Source organism: Otolemur garnettii, unplaced genomic scaffold, assembly GCF_000181295.1.
Source record: "Otolemur garnettii isolate 467f Iridium unplaced genomic scaffold, OtoGar3 scaffold00170, whole genome shotgun sequence".
In the NCBI taxonomy this organism is placed as follows: domain Eukaryota; kingdom Metazoa; phylum Chordata; class Mammalia; order Primates; family Galagidae; genus Otolemur; species Otolemur garnettii.
Genome location: NW_003852565.1, coordinates 516,217 through 535,469, shown reverse-complemented (window position 1 = coordinate 535,469; position 19,253 = coordinate 516,217). Strand labels below are relative to the sequence as shown.

At 44.9% G+C, this 19,253-nt stretch overlaps 1 protein-coding gene across 4 annotated transcripts in view; it reads right to left on the bottom strand.

Annotated features, from left to right (window-relative positions):
- HERC2 (HECT and RLD domain containing E3 ubiquitin protein ligase 2) overlaps positions 1-19,253 on the bottom strand; it is a 219,568-nt gene that overhangs the window by 40,220 nt on the left and 160,095 nt on the right. For all 4 annotated transcript variants that reach the window (XR_002775822.1, XM_012811618.2, XM_023519299.1 and 1 more), the window contains exons 64-70: positions 14,617-14,785; positions 13,518-13,698; positions 12,536-12,676; positions 9,153-9,344; positions 4,939-5,092; positions 1,720-1,827; positions 159-290 (exon numbers count right to left, since the gene is read on the bottom strand). Coding sequence is in view for 3 of the 4 variants with exons in the window: in XM_012811618.2 (XP_012667072.1) it covers positions 159-290; positions 1,720-1,827; positions 4,939-5,092; positions 9,153-9,344; positions 12,536-12,676; positions 13,518-13,698; positions 14,617-14,785 (1,077 nt within the window). In the remaining variant the exon portion in view is untranslated. The remainder of the gene's footprint in view (positions 1-158; positions 291-1,719; positions 1,828-4,938; positions 5,093-9,152; positions 9,345-12,535; positions 12,677-13,517; positions 13,699-14,616; positions 14,786-19,253) is intronic.

Sequence of the window (19,253 nt, the reverse complement as noted above, 5' to 3'; positions counted from 1 at the left end):
TGAAGGCAGAGTGCCATGTGGTGTGAGGCAGCTGTGAAGGCACAGTGCCAGGTTTCATGGGGCAGTCTGAAAGCTACTGGACAGAGACACATGTTCCTCCACAGTGCCCCCAGCCATCACAGGCTTGATGATCACAGGGGGATCGTGAGCCCTCTTACCTGCGGCTGGCATGATGGGGTACACTGTGAAGCGCCAGCCCCACCCATTCACAGACCCATCACTGATAAACTTCCACTTCAGCTCATCGCCTGGGATGCGCAGCTCACTGGACCAGTCGGACCACTCTCGGCCTAGAGGAGAACGGTATGGCCAAGGTCAGGATCACTCCACCATCTGATCAACCCAAACTTCCTTAGACAGAGCAAAATCATTCATGCTGCATCTAAAGAGTGAGCTCCTACAACCCAAGTTCTCTCAAGCTTAAACTCAAGGTAACACACCCCTCTTGAGAACCACACTTTAATACAGAACACTGTTCAACACCCACTCAACCTCTGTACCAAGTACTGGGGAACCACACAGGCCAGCACTGCCCCACAGCAGGTGCCACGTGAGGGGGAATGCTCACCAGCACAGCAGATACAGTGACGGGCCTGCAGGGCCAGCCTGCCCACACCCAGGCTGGGGCTGCCGGGCTGCTGCCCATGGAAACTCTGCTATAACCAGCAGCCAGGGACAGGATATGGAGCCCCAGCTTTCCCTACAAAGGGACATGTGTGCATCCAGCCTGGCTAGGAGCACAGCAGCCCAGCCAGCGCAGAGGGTCTGGTTCTGTGGTGGTGTGTTAAAGAGTCTTGGGAGAACCAGAAAGACCACGACCAGATTTCTGTTTTAGAAGGACCATCTGCCAGCAGCGCTGAGATGGCCGGCAGGGGCTTTCTGCCAAAAGTAGAGAAACCATCAAATCTAACAACTACCGAAAATTATACTGACAGACGTTAAAATGCCAGAAAACCCCCTCACACCTTCAGACCAGACATTTAAATAAGCAATATCACATGAAGTTAAGTTTAACTGAGACAGCTGCACCCACCGATAATGTGTGATGTGTGTGTTAGAGGCCCACAAAGCCGCAAATATTTACTACTTGGCTCTTTACAGGAAAACACTGCTGCCCTGCTCAAGAAGGATGAAGAGCATGTAGAAGGCGCATATACGCCCCTCTGCACTGGGGCTCTCAAATGGCTGGTCAGCGAGCACGGAACAAGCCCCACAGATGGAGCGACATGGCCCCTGACCTCGGGAGCTTGGCAGCAAAACAGGACAGGTGGACGCCAGGCCTCCTGCCCCTGCAGTACTCTGTCCCACACACGGGTAACACTCATTCCGCATGCGGCCAAGCCCTCAATGCAATGGATACAACATGAACCCCTTTACAGAACTCTGTGTACGTTCACCTCCACACATCCCCAGCAGCTTCTCCAGCTGTCTGGGCAATGCTGGGTGTATCCCAACAAGGGGCTTCTCTCACACTGGTCACTCATCAGTGGTGTGACACACACATTGCATGGAAAATCATCATTCAGAGTGGGGGATGAGGCAGACAAAGACAGAGGGACTTCTACTGCCCTTCCCTAAGCTCACACAGGACGGGACTTCTACTGCCCTTCCCTAAGGCTCGCACAGGAATGAAGCAGCAGTATTCTGTCCCCAAAGTCAAGAGCTCCATCTGTAGAACCCAGGACAGGCAGACCAGACCCGCTCAGCCCCCTTCCTCACCTGACCGCACGGAGACAATCCTGTTGACGCCGTCCATGACCGTGAGAGGATCATGGCGCCTCTCAGTGGAGCACTGCCGGTCAAACTCCACCCTGAGTCCTTCTGCACCTGGGGACAGCAGAGCACAGAGCACAGTGACCAAAGGCACACTTACGAAGGGGAACAGGCAGGCTGAAAACCACACTTACTGCTAATGAAATGCAGGTGGTCAGAAGGACCAGCCTCAAAAACAAGAACCTTGGCCTGGCCACGTCTCTGCCCCACCACCCCCACAGAAGGCTGTGCCTTGCAAAGGAAGGCCGGGGACACCTCTGCCAGGCCAGTGTGCTTGGTGCTCTCACTTTCGGCTGAACTGTCATGCTGCAGCCCCAGTACCCAGACCAAGCTTTTAAATTATCAAACCTGATGAAGGGGTTGTGCAACCCCCAATGTGTAGCCAAGTCAGGCAGAAGTTGCTGGTAGCCTGGGGACCCCCTACTTATAATTGGCACTTGGAGTGGGGCAGTCTTGTGGGACTGAGCTCTTAATCCGCAGGGTCTGCACTGACTCAGGTAGTTACAAAGGACACCCAGTTGGTTTCCACAGAGAAAGGAGAACTACTTGGTGTGGAAAGCCCACACATTTGGTTCAGAAGTGTTGAGCAGAGGAACAAGAGTCTTCCTTTAAGAATACACAGGGGTTTAGATCCCACTGGGGTTTCAGGGATGTACAGGTGGTTTTCCACAGAGGCCTGACAGGCGCTGCCTGATTATAAGAGGTCTCTGGGGGTGGTCTATGCGGCTCGCTCTAGGATGACACAGGAGGTGGGCCAGGGGCAGAGCAAGCTCTAGAACAAGCCACTTGTGCAATAAGCCAGGTGAGACATGATAGCGGTCCAGCCCAGAACAGTCTGGAGTCAATGAGAAACGCTTGATTTGGAATACATTTTAAAACAGAAAAGATGGCACTTGCCGGTAGACTATAAAGTAGGAAAGAAACGGAGAAGAGAAAGAAGCCACAGGTAAGACACCCTTTGTTCTATAAATTTCTATCAAGAAAGAATAAAAAGTTAAATATTTTTAAAGTTAAAAAAATATTTTCTGAACCTCACCTCATTTTAAAATTTCAAGAAAACAATGTCAGTTAAAAGTGATCAAGATCAAATCCAATATAAAGTTACTATTAGAAAAAAGAGAGTAAGGGGCTCAGCACCTGTAGCTCACTGAGTAGGGTGCCAGCCATAGACAGCCACGTACAACAAGGCTGGCGGGTTCGAACCTGGCCCAGGCCTGCTAAACAACAATGACAACTGCAACCAAAAGATAGCCGGGTGTTGTGGCAGGCGCCTATAGTCCCAGCTACTCGGGAGGCTGAGGCAAGAGAATCGCTTAAGCCCAAGAGTTTGAGGTTGCTGTGAGGGGTGATGCCACAGCACTCTACCTGGGGTGACATAGACTCCGTCTCAAAAAAAAAAAAAAGATTGCAACTAAAATAAATGTCCAAAATAAAGACTAGAGTGTAAAAATCCAACACAAGAGAAAATGACTTAAAACAAGTATAAGAAAGAAAGAAACTTTTTAAAAAATAGGACTAAAAGGCACTTGAAAGAGGAAGCAGCTGACAATAACCAGGAAAGTCGTGGTGATCACATGTGTCCTTGGAGAGGAGAACAAAACAAAAATACTAGAAACATTAAAAACTATGTCCTGACTGACTTGAAATTACATGTTAAGAGGGCACACCTCTCATCTGAGACTATGACTCAGAGTGACCAAGATGAACACATCTAGTAAAATGCCTGAAGAAAGGTATGGAAAGGGGGAAAATGACCATTATCACACCTTCACAGAGGAAGACCATGGGATCAAGGGTTTAATACCCAGAAAAGCGACCTTTCAAGTTCAAGGGCACAATCTCTCCTAGAAAAGTCTGATCTGAAGGACTGCTAGATGCACTTCAGACAATTACCAAAGAGATGAAAGAGTGAGGAGAGAACATTTAACAGGATAAAGTAAGACCAAATGAGGATGAAAAAGCATCATTATTTCACAGGTATTACGTGCTGGTAAATATAATCACTTTAATAAATGTGAGAGAATGGAAACGCTGTGTAGCGTCAGTGATCACACCGACAGAAGTAGAATCAGGTCCTGTTTGCTGCATACATAACACAGGAAAAAAAATGCAGACCTAACAGAAGAATTAGAAAACTTCTACTTTTGAATCTGGATTGAAAGTATCAGTACAAACTCAGAGCCCAGGTGGAGGCAGAAGCCTACAGTAAAGCCTGGACTAGCTTGTCATGCCAGACTGCCAGGCAGCTACCATTAGAGTCGTTTCAGAAGCCAAACGAAAAAGGCTGCCACTATCTAGAGAGAGGACGATTGACCTTTAATGAGTATAAAAAAGACAACAGATTAAAACCTATCATGTATGTTCAGCCCATGAGCTCATAATGATACTTTAAAACAGTGTTGGGTCGCCTTGGAAGGATAACAGGGAACCAATCATTTTCTGGTAAGTAGAAGGAAACACTAGAGAGAGTGGCCAATAGAAGGGAAGAACCAAGCATTCACCCGCCTAGGTTATGCAAATAGCTCCCAGGGAACCAACTGAAGGATGAGGGGAAATGTTTTTCATAAAAAAGTATTCCAGCTAATAAATAAAAAAGAAGAACAGCAGTGCTCTGCAGCCCAGCGGGTTAGTGGCTCTGGGGGTTGGTGGCTCTGGGCGCAGAGCCGCAGGAGCTGCTAACAGCAGGAAGGAGAACAAGCACACAGGAGGCTCCCAAGGCGGTGCAGCTGCACGGGCTTCCTGGAGGGGCCTTCCAACCAGGTGACAACTCCTGGAGAGACTGCGGACCACCCTGAACTGCAGCAGCAGGGTGTCATCAACAGTGAATAACAAAACAAGGAAGAAAGAAAAAGAACACAAGCTGCACACCTGGGTGACAGAAGCTGTCCAGAAATACAAATTGGCGAAGGCTCAAGGGCAGGACAGCACCGACCTCAGGGGACATGCCCAGGGCTTCTGGGGTCTGTGAAGCTAACATTTACCGTCCATGGCTCTCTGTAATGTTTTATTTTGTAAAAGAAGATTTTTTAGAAAAGTGGGAAAGTAATCCTACAGTAATTCTGTAACCTCTTTTCTATAAAAAAGGGGGTATTTCTATGGAAGCAATTCCAGAATCAGAATTCTGGAGGTGCAGAGCCCTGCAGCTCCCCCAGGGCAGCCGGGTACCTGGTATCTTCACTGTGCCACTGGTGGAAGTGTCGTCAGTATAGGGGTGGCTGCTCTCCACCACCACAGGCTGGGAGGACAGACGGCCACTCTGTGAGTCTGTGGCCACATCCTCCAACTCAGTGACACAGAGCTCCAGCAGCATATCTGCCACCTGGGGGAAGGAGGGACACAGGTGAGGTGGCTGACCAGCTGCAGCCACCTGGGGGAAGGAGGGACACAGGTGAGGTGGTTGACCAGCTGCAGCCACCTGGGGGAAGGAGGGACACAGGTGAGGCAGCTGACCGGCTGCAGCCACCTGGGGGAGTAGGGACACAGGTGAGGTGGCTGACCGGCTGCAGCCACCTGGGGGAGTAGGGACACAGGTGAGGTGGCTGACCAGCTGCAGCCACCTGGGGGAAAGAGGGACACAGGTGAGGTGGCTGACCGGCTGCAGCGACCTGGGGGAAGGGGGAACACAGGTGAGGTAGCTGGCCGGCTCATACTCGGGCTCTGGACACCACTCTGCTCACCCTGTCCAGACCTCCACAGAGTGTAGGACTTGGAGTGTGAGAAACTGAGGTCCAATGAGGACAGCACAGAGCTTGTGGTGGTGTTATGAAGCCTACAGAAAATCTAGACAAAAAGTAGTCAGAAGGTGCCCAATGCCCTCGATAAGAGCCAAGTGATGAAATGACAGGCCTGCATGACAACATGTCCCGTTGACACCAAGACAGACTGTTGCCTACTGAGGAAAGTCTGCCTCACAACCAGAAACATCAAGGCGCGGAGCATTAAGGCGACTAAAAAATGACAAGATCCTAGAAGGCACTGGGATCAGGCAGGAAGGGCAGGAATGAAGAATGGTCAGGCCATCTGGGCCCAGCAGCAGCAGAGGACTGAAATGAGGGGCTGCGCCTGTCAACACAAGTGGGCAGGGGTGTCTCAACCCAGGACACTAAGGCTCTGGCCCTACTGTGTTCTCCCAACAAGTTATAATGCCCTGTTGTTTTGAATTAATATGAGGCCTCCAATGATGAGATACATGTCGCCATTTGTCTACAGCTGCTACTGTAGTTGTGCCATAATGCAATGCCCTTTAAAAAAAAAAAGAGATGATTCATACCACTTACGTGGTTAATATTGGAGAGAATAAATTCCTAGTTATTTTTAAAAACAAAGAAAAGAATATAGTATAACAGCAATAATATAGTAACTCCTATTTTTTTCTTTTTAATTTTTTTGGAGATAGAGTCTTGATCCATCATCTGGGCTAGAATACAGTGGTGTCATCATAGCTCACTACAACCTCAGACTCCTGGACTCAAGCGATCCTCCTGCCTCTGCCTCCTGAGTAGCTGGGACTACAGATGCCCACCACCATGCTCTGCTAATTTTTCTGTTTTTAGTAGAGGGAGGGTCTCACTCTTGCTCAAGCAGGTTGTGAACTCTTGGCTTTAAGCAATCCTTCTGCATAACTAGAATTATAGGTGCAAGCTACTACATCTGCTAATTTTTTTTTGTAGAGACAGGGTATTACTATATTGCCCAGGCTGGTCTCAAACTTCTGGCCTCAAGTGGATCCTCCTGTCTTCGCCTCTCAACATGCTGGGATCACTGGTTATGATAACTGTGCCTGGTATAACCTTAAAATTTTCAATTCAGAAAAAATAAAGCTCTTCTCTTGACAATACCCATTCTGTACTTTTTAGAAATATATTATTTTTCCTCAAATTTAGATAACAAATTGCTTAGCAAACAATTGTATCAATGTCCTACATTGGCACAATTATTTAAAATCCAAATGTGCCTTTTTTTTCTTTGAGAGTCACAAATATAAGGTCAGGGCAGGACATACAACACCCATGTTTCCAAACTGGTGAGGACAGTTTGAAGACCTTCTCATCCTCATTTCTGTCCTTGAGTTACCAGAAACAGACGCTGAGACCATTAGACACCTGCGCACAGAGCCCAGCAGGTGCTGCCCTCAAAACATCCCCCTGCACCTGGTACAGAGCCTAGCAGGTGCCAGCCCTCAGAACATCCCTCTACAGCAGGGGTCCTCAAACTTACTAAACAGAGGGCCAGTTCACTGTCCCTCAGACCACTGGAGGGCTGGACTGCGGGCCCTGGGACGAGTTGGCTGCTAAGTAGGACAGGCAGCAGCAGCAAAAACACCTGGCGGGCCAGATAAATGTCCTAGGCAGGCTGCAGGTGGCCCGCGGGCCGTAGTTTGAGGACACCTGCTCTACAGAGTCTGTCAGTCCCTGGAGGAGAAGGCCAGCAAGCTTCACAGGTGGAGATCACAGAAGAGCCACCTACCAGCAGACTGAGTGTCCTCAAGCCAGTAACGACCCCTCTGAGCCTCCATTTCCTCACTGCATATAAAAGTAACCCCAGCCCCTGTACTGAGAGTGTACCAGAATAGGCCTGACAGGGAAGTGCATGGCAAATGCTGGGCATTATTTTAAATTGAAGTTCTCATTCACATCCTCTCTTCTCACAAATGCAACACACTTGTGAAAAAAATAATGCTCTGGCGGTGCCTGTGGCTCAAAGGAATAGGGTGCCAGAGGTGGTGGGTTCAAACCCAGCTCCGGCCAAAAACTACAAAAAAAGATAAATAATCATAATGCTTTGCTTACAGCAGTTCACCTTGATTTAACCTCTTAGAATTATGCCAACCAACTTGTCTCAAAAACCAAAAAGAAGGAAACCTGTAACTTTTTAGTGCTTCCTGAATGGCAGATTAAGAAACTCCTAAAATATCCACCAAAACCTTTCCTGGATTTTTAAGACCACTCAGCTGTGTTATTATTTTGGTGGTCATGAAATGGGGCCTCAAGAAACACAGACAAAGTAACTTCCACCAGGACGGCTGTGCCAGGCACCTAGCACAGAGCAGCAAGACTGCTGGTGAGAATCTTCCAGGAAGCCAGGACTTGAGGGCTGAGCAAGCCTATTTCTAAGATATTCATATACTGACAGGCTACTGACTTTACACACTAGACTCATGATCTAGACTAAACCTGCTCTAATATTTGGCAGCACTGGGCCCAGGAGGACTTTCTGTTGTTGCAAAATACTCTGTATCTGAGCTGCCCAGGGCTGGGCCATGGCCACACGTGGCTATTAAGCATCTGAAACATAGCTAGTGCACAGGAGAAACAGAAGAGCTTTTAAAATCTTGATTAATTTAATCAAGGCTAATAGGCTACTGCCTATTTAAAGTTGCAATAGATAAAACAGTAGGTATTAGGCTCTAAAGAGTTTTATCAGTAGAATGGAAAATAGACCCAAAATATTTAGTGGTTTTCGAACCACAGGGGAAAAGACACATTACTCAGTGAATGATGTTAGGGCAACTGCTTTACCACCCAAGAAAAATTAAAGTTGGATCTCTATTTTAAATCTTACATCAAGCTAAACCCTACATGGTTCAAAAATGTAAATATAATAAATGAAATAATAAAAACAATTAGAAGAAAACTTGGGAGAAATTATTTAATAAATTATTTAATAAATTATTTATAAGCATTTTTCTAGCATGATACAAGACTCGGAAGCCATAAAGGAGAAAAGCTGGCAGGTTTGATTACATATAAACTAGAAATTTCTATATGGCAAAAAGTACCAAACCAACATCAAAAAACAAACTGAAGGGAAAACTGCAAAACACATGACAGAAAGAGCGAAAGAGCACGTATTCAAAAAACTCTTACCAAGTCAGTGAGGGAAAGATCCATAAGCCAGTTTCAAAACAGGTAAAGGAATAATTAAAAATTTTGTTTTAGGTCAGACGTGGTGGCTCACACCTGTGGTCCCAGCACTCTGGGAGACTGAGGATGGTGGTTTCCTTGAGTTTATGAGTTCGAGATCAGCCTGACCAAGAGTGAGACCCTGTCTCTACTAAAACTAGAAAAGCTAGCCAGGCCTTGTGGTGGGCTCCTGTGGTGCCACTACTTGGGAAGCTAAGGCAAGAAGATCACTTGAACCTAAAAGCTTGCGGTTGCTGTGAGCTATGACACCACAGCACTCTACCAGAGCACAGAGTAAGACACTGTCTCAAAAAAAAGTTTTGTTTTAAAAAAGTGCTTCTGAACTGCTGTCTCTGAGGAAAAAGTCTAGAACAAGATCACACGTGACTAAGGGCAGCACCTCCCTCCAACAGGAGCTTAGCCCAGCAAGGAGAAGACAGATGGGGCAGGTTGGCCCCAACCCTCTCCAAGACTCACCTGTGGATAGGCAGTGCCCATGCCAGACAGCACAGCGGAGAGGACATCCCTGCCCCTGTCCCCAGCACGGTTGCACACAGACAGCTTGAGCAAGTCCACCACCACACGAGTGTCGTCAGCAATCAGCAGACTGGTGAACTCATCCAAGGACTGAGGCTCTGGGCCTGACGCTTTATTTTGGCTTTCAACATCCTAAGTTAAATGATATCCAACAATTAACACGAAGAATGAGCTGTTAAGAGTTAAAAAGTCACTAGTTTACCCATGAATTCTAAAGACATATGACTACCAATGAGTAAGAGACTTGGAGGTGTTTAAGACCATGAGTAAGACAGATTAAGAAATGACTGGTCCCTAAAATCTCCACCAAAGCATGTACTATGTTTTCAAGACTAATCAGCTTTTTAAAAAATTACCAACAGCATCTATGTAAAAGAGATGCCTTAAACTATAAAGAAATGACCATTTACTACTGTGAACAAGTTTGTATCACAGACGTTTATAGGAGTGGTCTTGGAACAAAGTCACACCATGCAAAATCTACTCATTACTGGTATGGTAGGTATATTTGGGAATTTTTTATCAACTGAATCTGTGCCCTACATACTATATATTTTGTCTAGATCTCTCCATAATTCCCTTCTAGAATCTTATTTAAAGCAACTCATTAGCATGTAACACACTGCCCATAATTTCTTGCTCCTTACGATCTGTAAAACAAAGTCTTGCAATACCTGGTCACTTCCCATTCCCCCTGCATCAGCTAAAACATACCACATCCGTGACAATTCATGTTCTCTCCTTTTCTGCAGAGGAAAGAGCCTGTTGTCTCCTATACACCGATAAACCAGCACCACTACACGCCCAGCTCTCACCTGGCCTGTCCAACATAAGAGCTGCCTGAAGATCAGCACTGGGGCTGCCCTCTAGAGAGGGAAAGGCGGCCATCAGAACTGGGACTCCCACAGCGTGTGACGTGAAGTGGGAAGTGCTATGACCCTGTGCAGATCAAGAGGCCCCAAGCCCTTCATGCTCCCCAGAGGAAGAGCAAGAGCCAGACAAACACCCTTCCTCTGCTCTCCTGCTTTCTGGATCCCAGTAAAGCCAATGCAGCTCCTTCCACAAATGGAAGCAAAGCCCCTCCTTAAGGGGACACAACCAATGTGCCCTGGAAACCACTTCTATCTGAGATAGTAATAAGGTCCTTCCTTTAGAAAAACAGACTGTACTCCTGCCTCTGCGTGGAGACCCAGGGAGTCAGTGAGTTAAATCCATTGGAAATGACATTCTAGAATATGGCTCACTGAAGGAGAGCAAAAGCATTCACTGAAATATAGCCATGCGGGCTCGGCGCCCGTAGCTCAGTGATTAGGGCACTGGCCACATACACAGAGACAGGCGGGTTTGAACCCAGCCTGGGCTTGCTAAACAACAATGACAACTGCAACAAAAAATAGATGGGCTTTGTGGCCGGCACCTGTAGTTCCAGCTACTTGGGAGGCTGAGGCAAGAGAATCGCTTGAGCCCAAGAGTTTGAGGTTGCTGTGAGCTATGATACCACAGCACTCTACTGAGGGTGACATAGTGAGACTCTGTCTCAAAAAATAAATAAAATAAATAAATAAATAAAATCTATCTATCTATCCATGAGATGTAATATCTTTGGTCTTGCAGTTGAAATAGACCTAACATTTTTTTTGGTCAGTGTTTAAAAAAAATAACACCACACAAAATATGACTAGAGCAGTGACTTTCAGCCTGTATGTCATGGCACACTGAGTGCTGAGACAGTTCTTAAAGATCATTAATTACATTATTTTTGAAAGAAGTTCAAAGTATAATAAGTATATTCCTTTCTTCCCCCCTTTTTTTGCTCATTTTTTGGATAAACATAATTTAAATGTGCTGTGGAAGTGTAACTATAGATTCAAGTGTGCAGTGAGATAAAAAAGGTTGAAAAACATTGGTCTAGAGGAGTGGTTCTCAACCCACAGGAACTGTATTAAAGGGCCACAGCATTAGGAAGGTTGAGAACCATTGGTGAAATGCTAAAGAAGAAAATCACTAGCACCACATCCTTAAATATGAATTATTGCTTAATACTAACACTAAAATGATTACATTTTGCCTTAATAATATGAGTCAAACCAAAACACTCATAGCTCTTCAGGTGCTATGATAGAAATTTGGGTGTATAACCTAGATAATGCCTGGACAAATTGGTGGAGATGAAATCAAATATTCTTTCTTCTACCTAAAAGCAAAATATTTTGCCTTTTTCAGAATAATTTCTGAATCCTGAATTAAATCTTTATGCTGGAAGACTGCCCAAAATTAGAATTTGAGTCTAGACGCCATGTATATAAATAGGGAGTTTCTTATTATCACAGATGGCTATAAATAACTTCTATGGACATACTGCCTGCCAGCAGTAACAGGGTAATAAATCAAAGGTCTATAATCCAGTAAAAGGAAGTCTTTTCTCCTTAGAGAAAAGCAGGGGGAGGTCGGTGAAAGATGAGTCTGGAACTCACTATTGGGCCAGAAAGTGAGGAAGTGCTCTAGGAATTATGGGGACACATCAGAAAGACAAAGGACCAGCCTGCAGGGCTCCCAATGGCCAAGTGTGGAGACAATGTGGGTGTTAAAAAAGACAGTAACCAGTGTCACTAGGAGAATAAAATAGGAATCCATTGATCTGTAAAACACAATGACAAGCAGGTATTAATAGGAGACAGACAGACATGAGAAGGTAAAGTTCTAATAAGAGAACGGGGACAATTACATTCTAGAAATAATGATAAAATTTGAAAGACGACCATGTGACAGCAACCACAGTAATAATGAACTCAGCTAGAATCATGAATAGATGCTAAAACCTGGTGGGTGAAAGTATGATGAGGAACAAGATTTGTCATAGTCTCAAAGTTTCTACCCACGAGGACTGATGAACTGCCAGTGGAGAAGCTTTGCGACACCCTTAACCAAGCAGGAAGAGTAACATCGCCAGTAACGCAGCAACTCAAGGGTGCACTGAAAACAACTCTGCAGCATCCTTGGGGTGTTTTCTGTCACAATGAAGAACTGAAGGACCATTCTCTACTCAAGGCTAACAAACCCAGGCTGGGCGCTAGACCCAAGGGGTACTACAAGGATGATGAACAAACTCCAAACAGGTCTGTGGATTCCAAAGTAATCCTGGACCAGTGCTGATGTCATGATACTAGGAGTGCCTGCTGAGATGCTGAGATGCTGAGCAGAGGACAGAGGCCGTGGGCTGAGGCACCCATGTGTGAATAGCACACGGAGCACATTGTGTTCCTAAGAGCCTGTGTATGTGTTTAAGATTATTATACAGAAGAAATGAAAGATTATCTCTTTACCTCTTTAGTTTTGGTCATGGTCTCTGCAATGATGCTGGCAGCTCCTGGGTCATCTGTCACTGGGATAAAGGGCCGAGCAGAGGCAGAGGGAGCAGACGGAGTCACTGCAGAGGGGGTCACAGCATCCTCAGAGGACACGATCTAATTGGAGAGCACAAAGCAACAAAATTTAAGTGAAAAGTTTGGTAAAATGGCATACTTCCCACATGAGTTCAAAATAACTCATCTAAAGTCACTTGGGCTGTCTGAAGCGTTCCAGATGGTACAAAGTGACATCAGCAACCACCCTAGAGTAGCCAGGGCAGGCCTGCAGAGTTAAGCACAGACCTATTTCCAAGACAACCAATTAAATTCAAGCAGGTCACATTAGACTAAAACTCAGCTCACATATCTTCAAGTGGCCCTTTCACCAAGTTACCAAAACATTTGGTTATCAGAGCTTTTTTTTTTTTGAGACAGAGCCTCAAGCTGTCCCCCTGGGTAGAGTACTGTGAAATCACAGCTCACAGCAACCTCCAACTCCTGGGCTCAAGCGAGTCTCCTGCCTCAGCCTCCCAAGTAGCTGTGACCACAGGTGCCTGCCACAACGCCTGGCTATTTTTTTTTTTTTTTTTGGTTGCAGCCATCACTGTTGTTTGGTGGGCCCAGGGTGGATTCAAACCTGCCACCTTAGGTGTATGTGGCTGGCACCTTAGCCATTTGAGCCATAGGCACGGAGCCTGGCTATCAGAGCTTTAAGATTTCTGAATCACAGATAAAGGACTGTGAACTTGCATTAGTAATTTTTTTAAACAATAAACCTAATTCCACTTACACACTAAAAATGCTCCTTTGAATAAAATACTTTATAAGTCAAGCCAAAAATCTAAGTAGTGAGCACAAAAATAGCCTAAACCAAGTGACAGCGTGACTAAGACTTTCCTTGACACAAAATAGCCACCCTCTCCTTTCTGATCGAATACTGCTTTATGGTTCACCTTACCTCTCTCTTCTCTTGCCATGGGTTTGGACTCAGTCTGTCTTCAATGTCCAGGCCCAGCATGCATTCGTCTCCATTCATGGGACTGGCCATGGTGGACACATCAGAAGGGGCTGCCGAGAAGGAAGGGCACTCCACAGGGGCCATCATGCCGGCAGGCATCAGGGCCCCCACCACAGCGTCTCTGTCAGAATAGAAAACCAGGCCTGCAGTGAGCTCCCTTTCAGTAGCACGTGACACAGGATGCGCAAAGCAAGACAAGCAATCACTGAGGCACTTCCTCAATCTGGTAGGGTACACTCACCTAACGGGCACCATGTAAGGTACACGACACACCTCCTAAGGGAGGGGTACGACCACAACAGGGACCTCACCTAACAAACACAAACATTGTAACCTAATCATCTGCACCCTTATGTTAAACTACAGTAAAAAATAAAAGAATTTTGGAAAAATACCAAACATTACTGCCATGTACCCATCAGGCAAAACCTAAAATGTTTACTCTGGCCCTTATTTATTTTAATAACCACAGAGATGACAAAAGTAAAAAGTGAACCAGAGTGAGCCCACTGCTCTCCTTGAGAAGCCCGGCCAGGCTGTGACAGCCGTAAGAACACCAGGCATCTGTGTTCATTCAAAGTGCACCACACGCTAAGCTACAAGGACCCAGAGTCCTCCCAGTGATGGACTCAGGCTTTGCACCGGTGAGGTCCACACCCCTGACACATGAAAAGATGAGCAAACAGTAGCAAAATCTTGCCAAGATTACACTGTGGACCCAGCTTACCTGGGGAGTGAGGGTGATGCCCTACATGACCATAAATTAGTATCAACTAACTCTTCCTAGTTCCCAAATACTAATGCTTAGAGTTTAGTGACTGAAAAGAATAACGAAAATGTTCAACTTGGTTTTCTGATTCATGTTTCAAAACAAGCAAGCACAAAGACATCATCAAATCACTATCAAAGGATATGTGACTTTGATACACAGCATTTGAAGACAATAATACAACATTCTTGTAGACATCTGATAAATCAAAAAATTATAAAATCCAAAGCGTACACAGTTGCAGCATTTTAAGACAGCACAGCAGCCCACCTGGCATACACAATCTGCAGTGCTGTGAGGACATGCGATAAGGCCTGCTGTTTGGCCAGATTTCCATCCAGTGACAGGAGAATCTTGGCCAGAGAAGGGCGATGTGGCTTAGAACTGCTTGTACCACTTATCTTGTTACTGGCAGAAGAATCAGCATCTGAAGGCACACCTGAAAAGGAAAATAAAATTTGGAATCTGCTTTGTAAGATCACAGTTTGCTCTATTTCTGTAAGGTCTGGCCTTTCAGTTTAGTTCCAAACACACTGCAATATGCATTTTACTACTTCACAGAGTATTAGGCTCATTAACAGTCTTTCCAAGTTTTTTTAAAACCCATTTCTGTACACTTCCATATAGAAGCTATTTCCAGCAAAATTTCACTGTAACTGCAAAAAGATGTAAATACCTTCACAAAATGCAACTATCGTTGTTGATGTTACATACATATAAGCTGTGAAAATGCTATAATAGCTGCCTGTATTTACTTAACCCTGTGAGGAAAAACAAAAAGAATCCAAAATAACAGAGTGAGAAGATATTTACCAACAAAGTCGGATCAGACCCACGTCCCAAATAGCACCAAGAGCTCCCAGGCCTCAGCAGAGGTGGGGAGATGGGCAGAGCTAGGATGTGTCCATATCAACTCGCCCAAACTGATCAGCAAGCTTAACACAACTTCTATCAGAATTCTAGCAATAGCTTTTATAGATATCACCAAGATTATTTCCCTGTTCTTTTTTTCTTTTTTTGAGACAGAGTCTCACTTTGTTGCCCTAGGAGCGCCACAGCATCATAGTTCACAGCAGCCTAAAACTCTTGGGCTCAAGAAATCCTCATGCCTCAGCCTCCCAAGTACCTGGGACTACAGGTGCCTGCCACAACACCCAGCTAGTTTTTCAATTTTTAGTAAAGACGAGGTCTCATTCTTCCTCAGGCTGGTCTTAAATTCCTAAATTCAAGAGATTCTTCCACCTCAGGCTCCCAGAGTGCTAGGATTACAGGTATGAGCCACCACACACAGCCTCAACAAGATTATTCTAAAAGTTATAAAGGAACTAAAACTGCTAGAGAAAAAGAAGAATGAGGGGAAGGAATCAGTCTACCCAATTTCAAAAATGCTTGTAAGATTAGCATTCTCAAGGCGGTGTGTTGCTGGCACAGGAACCAATGGGATAAAACAAAGAACCGAGAAAGTGACCCACTCAAATATGCCCAAGAGACTTTTGACAAATGTGTAAAAGCCATCCTGTAGAGCAGGCGTCCTCAAACTATGGCCCATGGGCCACATGCAGCCTGCCTAGGACATTTATCCGGCCGCAGGGTATTTTTATCGCCGCTGCCTGTCCTGCCTAGCAGCCAACTCGTCCTGGGGCCTGCAGTCCAGCCCTCCAGCCCTCCAACGGTCTGAGGGACAGCGAACTGGTCCCCTGTTTAAAAAGTTTGAGGACCCCTGCCATAGAGCAAAGACCTACTTTCAAAAACCAGTACTGGGGTAACTGGACACCTGCAGGCAAAAAAGCCAAACCTCACCCTCAGTCTCACACCTAAATATCACACAAAATTAAAATGGTTAAGTATAAAACACAGAACTATAAATCTTTTAGTAAAAAACATAGGAGACAAATCTTAGGATCTAGGACTAGGCCAAAGTATTCTTCGACTTCACATCAAAAGTATAATCCATAAAAGAAAAAACTGGTAAGTTAGACTTTATTGAAATTTTACAACTTTTGTTCTGTGAAAGAAGATGAAAAGACAAGCTACAGACAAGAAGAAACATCTGCATAACACTCACCCGACAGCCGACTGAGAACATCCAGACCAGCAGTTCTCAACCTGTGGGTCGCGACCCAGAGGAACCATATTAAAGGGCCGCAGCATTAGGAAGGTTGAGAACCACTGACCTAGATATATAAGGAACAGTGAAAAAAAGCCCAATTAGAAAATGCCATGAAGAAATATTTTATCACAGAGAAGATATGGACGGTACATACACACATGGAAAGACATTTAACACAATCAGCTACACGGAAAATACAAATTAAAACCACGTGAGACATCCCAAGACACATGTTCAGCAGAATGGCTAAAATAAAAAACAGTGGTGAGGAAGAGGGAGGGAGAACTGCACCCCCCACTCCACATGAGACTGTGAAATGGCACATTCACTCTGGACTCAGTCTGGTACGTCCTCGTCAGACAGAACAATACCTACTACACCTCATGACCCAGCAATCACTTTTGGGCATTAAGACCAGAGAAATAAAAACTTATTTTCACATAAAAAGTTGCATCTGAATGACATGGCAAGTTTATTTATAACAGCCAAAAACTAGAAATAATCCAATATTCAATGAGTGAATAGATAAATGATGAGACATTATTGGTAATAAAAAGGAGCAACTTGGAAGACTCCCCAGAGGATTATGCTGAATCAAAAAGTCAGACCCAAAAAGTTATACATATAACGTGACATAAAAAGAATTGTCCATCAGACTGAGCAGGTTAAGACGGGAGTGAAGCCTCAGCTTCATCCTCCCCAGAAAGGAGACAGCGAGAGAAGGCTCAGTCAGCGACTCGCCGAGCTCACACAGCTTGCGTCTAGTGAAGCCAGAACATCACATGCCAATTATTTCTAACAGCAGATGATACTGTAGACTGTGTCCCCTCCCAGTGGGGGATGGGGGAGCCCACAAGACACTTTACAAGAGAATTTCTTTAGAAAGATGAAGTTCACATTACAAAAATAAGCAACTATATTTTTACAGACTAGCAAGGAACAATTTGAATATTTCCATATAGTAGAAGGAACAAACAATAATTTTAACATATCATTTACGACAGGACTAACAATCTGAAATTCTTAGCTATAAATCTAACAAGAGATACCTTAAGACCCGCATAACACTGAAACTACAAAATACTGCAAAAGGAAATTAAAGACCTAAACCAACAAAGACAAATATGTGTTCACAACTTGAAAGATTCAATACTGTGAAACGTCCATCCTCCCCAAACTAATTTATGCAATCAATGCAATCCTGATCAAAATCCCAAGGAGGCAGTTTTATAAAAACAGACAGATTCTCCAAGTTACACACAAATGCAAAGGGCTTAGACTTGCCAAAACCTATCTGACAAGAAACAAAGCTAATGAACCACCACAGCTGGACTCCAGATCTCTTATAAAGCTGTTGTGGTCCAGACGTGGCGGCAGCACCGAGTGACTGAGCCCACAGACCGACGCGCGCACACATGTGCACAGCTGGCTTCTGACAACGTGAAAGGCAGCACAGTGAGAAAGAGCAGGTTCTCAACAGGCGCAGAAACTGGATGTTCATATGCAAAAAAAAAAAAAAAAAAAGAATTCTGATCCAGATCTCACACCATAATTTAATTCAAAATTGATCCTACACCTAAATATTTAAAATTATAAAAATTCTGTAAGAGAATACAGGAGGAAAATCGTTAGGATTTGAGCTGTGATGCCACGGCACTCTGCTGAGGGTGGCATAGTGAGACACTGTCTCAAAAAAAAAAAAAAATACATTAGACTTAATCAGAATTTAAAACTTCTGCTCTTTAAAACTGACCTATGAAGAGAATGAAGTAAGTCAAACTAACAGAAAATATCTATAAATTATACATTTGACAACATGTATCTGAAATATACAAAGAACTGTTATTAAACTCATCAAGAGGACAGCATCTGTGGCTCTAAGGAGTAGGGCACCAGCCCCATATGCTGGAGGTGGCAAAACTGCAAAAAAAAAAAAACCTCACTAAGAAAACAACCAACCTAATTTTAAATATAGGCAATGGATTTAAATATTCACCAAGAAGATATCTGAATGGTAAATAAGATACTCAACACTATTAGTCACTAGGGAAATACAAATTAAAACCACAGTGAGACTCAGGACACATCTATCAGCACGACTGAAGTGACAGACTGACTACAGCAAGTGCTGTGAAGGTGCAGGAGCAGCCACTGCAGAGCTGTCAGCAGCTGTGTGAAGAGGCTCAGCACACACCAACCACAGGGGCAGCTAAACTCCTTGGAATTCACTCATGAGAAACTCGGAGTGTATCCACACAAACGTGTACAAAATACCCATCAGCAATCTCATGGGTATAGTGAAACACTGCAACAGCCCAGGCGTTCAGCAGATGAACGGATGCTCTGCAGGGTGTTCACAAATGAGACACTACGCAACCATGACGCATGAAACACAGATGAATCCCCAAATCATTATCCAAGTGAAAACAGTGAGATTAAGAAGAGTACATGCTGAAAGGTCCCATTTACATCTGACCGTCAAAACTGCAAACTCAGTCAGCGATTCTGGAGGAGAAGAGGGAGCTAAGAGCAAAGGGGCACAAGGAAGCTCTGGGGGGTGTTCACTATCTGTGACTGTGGGGATGCTTGCACAGGTGCACACATGCTTCAAAAGGTGATCAAAATGTACACCTTAAACAGGTACAGTTTATTGTGTGCCAATTATATCTATAGAAAGCTGTAAATAAAAAGCAGCACAGGCTCGGCGCCTGTGGCTCAACTGGCTAAGGCGCCAGCCACACACACCTGAGCTGGCGGGTTCAAATCCATCCTGGACCCACCAAACAACAATGACGGC